This window comes from Eimeria acervulina, genomic scaffold (assembly GCF_000499425.1).
Source record: "Eimeria acervulina Houghton genomic scaffold, Eah_scaff1540, whole genome shotgun sequence".
NCBI classification, from domain to species: Eukaryota; Apicomplexa; class Conoidasida; order Eucoccidiorida; family Eimeriidae; genus Eimeria; species Eimeria acervulina.
The window spans coordinates 1-7,990 of NW_013549116.1; the positions used below are offsets into that span (position 1 = coordinate 1).

General features: G+C 47.5%; 3 protein-coding genes across 3 annotated transcripts; 2 read left to right on the forward strand and 1 right to left on the reverse strand.

Moving 5' to 3' along the window:
• Nucleotides 1–238: 238 nt before the first annotated feature.
• On the forward strand, nt 239–597 carry EAH_00060820 (hypothetical protein; the record flags this gene model as incomplete). Its single annotated transcript, XM_013393407.1, has 2 exons — nt 239–348; nt 591–597. The coding sequence occupies 2 exons, from the start codon at nt 239–241 to the stop codon at nt 595–597; spliced, it is 117 nt and encodes a 38-aa protein (XP_013248861.1).
• Nucleotides 598–2,163: 1,566 nt separating this feature from the next.
• EAH_00060830 (hypothetical protein, conserved) lies at nt 2,164–3,374 on the forward strand (the record flags this gene model as incomplete). Its single annotated transcript, XM_013393408.1, has 4 exons — nt 2,164–2,172; nt 2,648–2,769; nt 3,132–3,177; nt 3,243–3,374. 4 exons carry the CDS (start codon nt 2,164–2,166, stop codon nt 3,372–3,374), a joined length of 309 nt encoding a protein of 102 aa, XP_013248862.1.
• Nucleotides 3,375–5,026: 1,652 nt separating this feature from the next.
• On the reverse strand, nt 5,027–6,295 carry EAH_00060840 (hypothetical protein, conserved; the record flags this gene model as incomplete). The annotated part of the gene is made up of 1 exon (XM_013393409.1): nt 5,027–6,295. One exon carries the CDS (start codon nt 6,293–6,295, stop codon nt 5,027–5,029), a length of 1,269 nt encoding a protein of 422 aa, XP_013248863.1.
• Nucleotides 6,296–7,990: the final 1,695 nt, after the last annotated feature.

Below are 7,990 nucleotides of genomic sequence, written 5' to 3' on the forward strand. Positions count from 1 at the left end.
CGGATGCTCGAGACCTTGTAAACCCTAAACCCTAAACCCTAAACCCTAAACCCTCAACACAAATTGGCATCACTCGCGGTAGTACCGTTCGGGAGCAGAGGCATTATTAGCATTAAGTGTTTTTCTGTTTGCCTGATGTTGTTTCGTTTGTTTGCGGCGTGTAGCCTAGGGGTATTTTAGGGTTTAGGGTTTAGGGTTTAGGGTTAAGGGTTTAGGGTTTAGGGTTTGGGTCTTTCAGCTGGAGAAGCAAATCGCAGCAAGACCAACCCCCCACCTTCTATGTACACTGGGAGATTTGGAAGCCCCCCAAAACCGACAGAGAGCGGAAGATCTCTACAAGGAGGCTTGGTTAGTTACGCGAACAAGGGTTTAGGGTTTGCTGGGCTGTCTACGGTTTAGGGTTTAGGGCATAGGGTTTACGCCTGAGGGTTTAGGGTTTGTGGCCTGCAATCACGCTGGGGACGACCGCAAGTCTTTCGTGTTCTCGTTAGAGATGGAGGTCTAGCCGAGGGTTTAGGGTTTAGTGCAGCGGGTTTTGCGTTTAGTGCCGAGGGTTTAGGGTTTGCTGTGAGGGGTTTTGGATTTTGTAGGATTTAGGGTTTTTTGTGACGGGCTTAGGTTTCTTTGTAGGGTTTTAGGGTTTAGTAGCGAGGGCTTAGGGTTTTCTAGGAAGGGTATAGGCTGTTTTGTGGGGGGTAGGGTTTTGGGTCGAGGGTTTAGGGTTTTGCATGAGGGTTTTGGTTTTTAGGGTTTTATTTTTTTGTCCTTTTTTGATCGTCAGCCTAATTTGGTTTTTTAGGGTTTAGGGATTTAGGGTTTAGGGTTTTTATCTTTGTTTTTATTTGCATTTGTATATACTTTGTTCTGTTTGTTTGTTTTATTGCATTTGCTTGCCTCTCTTGTTTTGTTTGTCTGTTTTTTCTTGTTTTGTTTGTTTGTTTGTTGTGTTGTATTTGCGTGTGTTTTTTGTATTTGTTTGTGCTGTAAATTGTATTTGTTTGTTTTGTTTGTTTGTTTGCTTTATTTATTTTATTTATTCATTTAATTTTTTAAATTTATTTTCTTTAATTTGTTCGTTGTGCTTGCTTCAGGGCTCTTTCGGGGTGTCGCTACGCGCGGGCGCAGCGGTCATTAGGGCGTTTGCTGCTGTCTATGGGGCAGCTGGAGAGAGCAGCAGCAGCACTAAGATTAGCAGCAGCAGCAGCAAGTTTGAACAGCTCTACTTGGTTTACTTTAGGTTGCTGCTGCTTGCAAATGCAGCAGCTAGAAGAAGCAAGGAATGCATTTGCTCGAGCTTTAGCTATAGATCCTGAAGATGGAGATGCATGGGCAAACCTCGCTGCCGTCCACTGCAAAGTCAAACCCTAAACCCTAAACCCTAAACCCTAAACAGCTATACCTACCCCCTAAACCCTATAAACCCTAAACCCTAGACCCAGATCTGTAACAACTCCATCCTAGACTGTGATCCCTAAACCCTTGTCCACGATCCCTAAACCCTAAACCCTTGTTCACGATCCCTAAACCCTAAACCCTTGTCCACGACCCCTAAACCCTAAACCGTAATAAGGTGCGATGTGTGCATTGGGGTTCAGCGAGACGCGTGGTCAGCTGCGCAGCACTGCATTTTAGAGGCAGCAAAATACAAGCGAGAGAATTGGAGGGTCTGGGAAACCTTTATTTCTATCTCTGTTCGTCTTAGAGACGTGCAGGCCATCTCTCGCGGTCTCCGAACCCTCGTTCAGATCAACGCTGTCAGCCAAACCCTAAACCCTAAACCCTAAACCTTCAAACACAACAATGCAAAAGCAATAACGCCCCAGTAACTCTCAGCAGGATGAAAGGGAGCCGCATCCAGGCTCTGCGGTCTAGCCTTCAGGGTTTAATGCTTATCGTCTCGGGTTTAGGGTTTAGTGTTTAGGGCTTAGGGCTTAGGGTTTCGAGCGAGGATCGTTAAGCGCCAAATGGCTGGTCTTGGGTCTAGTGCTGTGCTTAGGGTTTTTGGGCTAAGTGGGGAGACGTTAGGGCTTTGGCTAGCTGGGGCTGTAAACCCTAAACCCTCAACAGCATAGTTCTTTGACCTCAAATCCCCTACCTTTAACCGCTCGTTGCGTGCAGGCATGTCTGTAAGGGTTTAGGGTTTAGCTGTCGCTCTACACCCTGATGGTAGTCGTAAGCTCTAAACCCTTGTTTATGGAAACATGCATAGTTCGTGTGTCTTTGTGTTTGCTTCAGAAGGACCGCATCGACCCCTGGATATATACCTTTTTAGAGGAGCTGGTTTTGTTCGAGTTGAAGCGTTCGGCTGTACATACACCCGAGCAAACCATGCCGGGTGTTCTGCGCCACACCCTCAGTTGTTTGCAGTTCTTAACCCAACATATCTCAGACTCAGCAGAGCTGTTTAGGGTTTACGGGGTGCTCCTCTTAAAGGCAAACAAACCCGCAGAAAGCGTATTCAATTGGCTCAAAGAATATCGCTGCCTGCAGGTGCCCGCACAATCCCTAGGCCCTAAACCCTTTTTCTCAGAGGCTGAATCATACTCCCACGCATGCATGCTGCAGCCGGAAACTGCGGTGTGTCAACCGCTAAAGTTAGGGTTTCGGGTTTAGGGCTAAGGGTTTAGGGTTTAGGGTTTGTTTGTAGGCCGAAGCGACCCGCAGCAACGTGGAGCATGAGCGTTTGCTCGAATTGGCAAACAAGCAAGTCTCTTGTATAGAACGCACGCTGGCGTTGTTGGAGGGTTTTAGCCCCAAGAGCAAACGACGGTGCGTTTAAACCACAAACCCTAAACCCTAAACCCTAGAAACCAAGCACCAGACGGGAGGACTGTTACCACCTAGGATAGCGTTATCCCTTTCTTTCGGCTGGCTACTTCCCAGGGCTTAGAAACGGGGATTAGAGGCTCTTCACTGTATTGTAAGGGTTGGGAGTTAGGGGTTTAGGGTTTAGGGTTTGTACTGCTTTTCGGCCCTGTGCAGAAACGAACTGTTGCAACAAATAAAGACCACCGTGGAAACGCATTCGCAGCGCATATTGCCGGAGGCGACGGAGGCTAGGGAACGCGTATGTTAAACCCTGAGCCCTAAACCCTAACATGAAAGCGCATCCCTGCTAATTCTGATATCAGGGCTGGCTTTATTATCAGCAGTGGCTCTCGTGCGTATCGTGAGCTCGTGAGCGTCAGCCCTAGGGTATAGGGTTTATGGTTTAGGGTCTGTGGGAGTGTGCATTGCTGCAGCTGCAGTTGGTGTTGACCCGAATTGAAGTGGCGCAGCAGCAAAGTGCGGGTGCATGCGGAGAAGATGAACAAGAACAACTGCCAGCGGAATCAAGTTCAAGTTCGCATGACGTGGCCGATCAAAGTCGTTAGTCCATCAACTAAGCAACCGAAATGAAGACAAACAACAGAGAAATAAGCGGGAAAGAGAGGCGTAGGCAGCTCCGAATGCAACTTAAGACTACAGAGCGTCTCGATAGACAAAAAAGAATCTTGATTTTCATATATTTGGTGTTTTCCAAAGAGAATTCGACTTATTTTTATTTTCATACGTGGGGTGTCATAAGTACCGGCCGCTTTCCCTCTACCTTCACTGGGATACGTGCATAAAATGTGCAATCAATTTAAAGCCAAGATGTTGCAAAGCAACAAAAAGTATAACAACAGTATCTGAAGGGAAAACGAAAGTGCGGTGGAGAAAGCAGCATAACAAACGCGTCTGCAGTTTGTGTTTCCATTGCACAGCGCATGAAGTTGCCACTGCTTTTCATAAAAATACATCTAAATAAATAGATGCGTTCACCTCACTCTAGACAAAATTAGAAACAGCTGCTCTTTAGGTTGCTAGATGATTGAGAAGCAGAGCAAACCCCCTGTTGCTGCGTATTGCATAATGACATGGCATTTCGTCCGTACTGGCGTTTCTGCTCTCACGATAATGCATCAACTCGAAATAAACAATGTACAAACTCAGTGCAGCTCACAGATACCCACGTACCCACACACACCCACACAAGCAGGTGAATCTCTACAGCAGTATATCGTGCATGGTGAGTATAATACATGAAGTATTTCTCAGCAGTTCGACCTTTGCATTGCTGTGCAGGGGCTGCTCATTCAAAGCTGAGCTGCACAGGCAAAGCGGCCAGACCTGCCACGTGCAACTAGGAAGGGCAAGTGCATGCGAGTTTGTCGTCAGGTTTAAATGGAACGCAGGAATGCAATAAGCTCCACTTTTAATTAACATAATTTAAAGCCGCTGGTCAGCGCTAAGAAGAGAGTAAATCAAACAAATGTCCCCCCGTGCTCTACTCTAGGAGTGCTGTGCCCTCCGGTGCTACTGTAGCACAAATGACTTCGCAGTGGTGTGCGCTGGACGGTGAAACGGTGGCGGAGTTTTCACTTGGTGTTGTTTCGAGAGGCCTTGTGAACGGACACATGAGCAATGAGGGCATTGGCTTAAACAAACAAATGGTCGTAGTCGGTGGTACAAAGAGAATTCAAAGGCAACTGAGCGTTAGTGGGAACTCATTCCTCAGGAGGGAATGTGTAGGACAATATAAATGCAACTTACTGACATGTAAGAAACCTAAACAAATACGGATATTCAAGCCGCTGAGAGGGTCCTCCGCCCTGTTGTAATGCTAAATGCGCAATTTTTAACCAATGCCCATCTTCGGCACTTCACGCGGACAGAGTCACCTCCTCTTTTCCCTGTTTGGCTTGCAAGCAAGCGCAAGAGCCCAGAAAGAGAGCTTGCAGCTGTACACACAAAGTGAATAACTTTCTCCATCATGAATGCCACCAAACCTGCAGCAACTGTTTTGAAATGGCATTGCAACAAAAATGCAGAAAGCAATCATATCCCATTATCTTTTGCATGAATTTCAGCAGTTCCCCCGTCTTTTTCCGCTTTCCTCATTCACCTTTATTTCGGGTCGTTTCACGGTATTTATCTTTTGCATGAATTTCAGCAGTTCCCCCGCCTTTCTCCGCTTTCCTCGTTCAACTTTCTTGAGAAGGCATTATATCGAGAACACAGCCAAGGATACAACATGCTCCTTCCCAAGAGGCATTTCTAATGCGGATTGCTCCACAATTTCTCTCTTTTGGACTACACGTGCTGCGGCCCTTTCATTCTCTCCCTCTTGAACTTCCTTCAACAGTTTTTTTACGGTGTTTTCATCCCAGCTCTCTGCGCACGCTTGTAGGACATACGGAGTCCACATTCTATCTGGTGCCTTCTCGACTTGTTCGCCTAAGGCACGAATAAGCAGCCTGGCGTCTCCAGGGATTCTGTCTGCTGGGGAGGTGATGGGCTTGGGATCTTTGAACTCTTCATCTGCTGCGGTTTCTAACACTACCCCGAAAGCATCTACGAAGCCATCCCAACGAAATCCTACGTATCGGTCCTCTTGAGTGCGCGCGTCAATCGCCTCCACCATGCTTCCTAGTTTAGTGGCTAAATGACGAGGGACAGTTCCCCCTCCTTCTACTTCCGTAGGAGAGTACGGACCTCGTGCAGGCAAGAGGTCCATGAACTCACTTAGCAGCATCCCTTCTTCGTCATCCCCATCAGTTGGAAGGTCCACATCAGGGGCTTCTTCGCTGCCTAGCCCCAACAATTGAAAGCCCCCTTTCTCTGCCTTGCTCTCGAATTGAGCCAGACCCCCAAGTCGTAGTGTTACGGAATTGCACAGAGAAGTCAAGAGCTGCAGCTGCATCGCGTAGTTCCATTTATCCTCCACTGAAGCGGAAGAATCAGGGGCAGGGGTTCTGTGCATTGCGTTTACCTGCCTCTGAAGAGCTTGCCAGCCGTCAGCGGGGCTCATATATTTGCCGTCATCGGTTGAGGGCATGAAATATCTGCAATAGCTGGTCTTTACGGACTCGGGGGCTCCCATCCACCTTTCTTCTAGCTTATCTGCACCTTCCCTGAACCTCTCGCGATAATTCAACAAAGAATCATCATCTAAAGGCAGGTTCATCGAAGCCCTGCGCCCCCCCTTCACCGAACTCAAGGCCACAGCTAAAAGCAACAGTAACCACGCCGTTAAAAACGAACCCACTATCAAAACAGGCACCCTTTTTTTCGGGGGCTCTACGGGCAAACCCACGGAAAACGAATCATCATCTTCATACTCTTCTGAACCCTCCTCTTGGTTTTCGTCATAAGCTCCAGAACCATTCGCCTCAGCCCTCGAGTCCACACGTTCCGCCACTGCACCTTGTGCTGCAGCTTCGCCTTCCACTAAGGCGTCGTCCGTATTGGGAGAGCCAGAAGAAGCCTGCATTTTAGCCAAACACCTGGGATTACGTACAAGGGAAGAGGAAACCAGCAACGAAAATAACCGAGCCCAGTTCAACGTGTTGTGAGGGCGTGGGTGTGGTTTGCAGGCTCTCCAAACGGCAGCTCCAAAATAGTTATGGACAAGGCATTTCGCCGCACGTTTCAGATTTTTTTACAAAAAAAAGAAGGCAAACCTGTGGAACTGAAATCGACATGTCATGCGGATGGCCTTGGCCGTTGGCTCCGCGGCTGCCCTCCCAGATGGGCACTTTCCTTGCCCTCTGATGGGCAGAAAACAATCACCTTGGCTTCGGCTTCCGGATTTTAAACACCGAAAATATTTTCTTATTCATTAAGACCACCTGCGGCTAGGTTGCTCACCGCCCAGGCAGGCATTCGCTACACCGTCTGCATGCTGCCACTTCAAGGCAACGAGCGCCAGGGGCTTAACACGCTAGGGTGTACGTAAGCACGATCAGCAAGGCCAATGCTTCACCTCGGGGAGCAAATAATGGTGGTTTAGTGTTTAATTTTTGTTTTTGCTCCTGAAAAGAAGACGAAAAACTCCAACACTGAGGTTCTTTCGTTGAGGGAAGCATATAGCTAGCACCGATCCCTACATAAAACGCGTTCGATCCGGATTTCTGTCTGCGCAGATGTAAACGGTCAGCAGTACTTGTCTTTTAAGATGCATACCCGATATTGAATAGTGCCCGGATATATATTGAGCTATATAAAGGCCTATCACGGCGGGTGTCCGGCTAAAGTGCTTGGCAGGCATGCCTCTACTACATTGCATTCAACTCGTCTAGCCAGCAATTTGCGTATATTATTTTTATTAAGGCAGAAAAGAGCAACATGGGGAGCCCCTCCCCCCGTTCATACAATACCATACATGTTGGTGTGGTTCTAACGCTGTCATTTCACAACCAGTATAGCACTCAGAAACACTAACCTGAAAAAAAAACCTGTTGCACGAGATAATTTGTGTGTGTGTGTGCAAAACGAAGAGCGTGCATTTTTCGAAGGAGGAAGGGAAGGGTAGATGCAGCACGGTCCTTCTGAAGCTGGTCCGTGTGTTTTTAGTTGCGACCAGGCTGACTAGTCAGGGCCAAGTAAATGACTAACGTTTGTCTACAGTGTCAGTGCATGCAGTAAAAAGGGCTCGTTTATTCTTGCGTGTGAGGCTTCCTTCCAGAAGGAGTTGCAGCAAGGCTGCTGCAACTCAGGACAGCCTCCTCACCAGCCCCACACCCTTGCACCACTTCGTCAACAGTGCTCCAGGGGAGTTCAGTTGTTCTTCTAAGAACTCTGAGCCTAAGCCATCTGGAATTTGACAGGTTGTATTGCTCATTACTGTCTGTGCGTACAGAGCTACAGTCGGTACAGAGTTTACACAAACGCCATCAAAAGAAGAGCAATTCAAAGTGTAGAGAAAAGAAAACGTTTGGAGAGAGTTCATCAGTGGTTCGAGAGGATAGGAAATGAAAATGGCGAGACATATTGTTTTGGTTGAACTACACTTGAAATAAAGTGCTGCAGCTGCTAATAAAACAAGCTTGCAAGCACTGGCATAGCCTGGCATAGCCAAGTCACAATTCCGCTGTCTTGAGACATCATGAGTTGAACTCACTAGGGTTTGTAGAGGGCTTTTACCCTCTTCTACAGTTCAGTTATATTGGTCAAATAGGTACAAAAA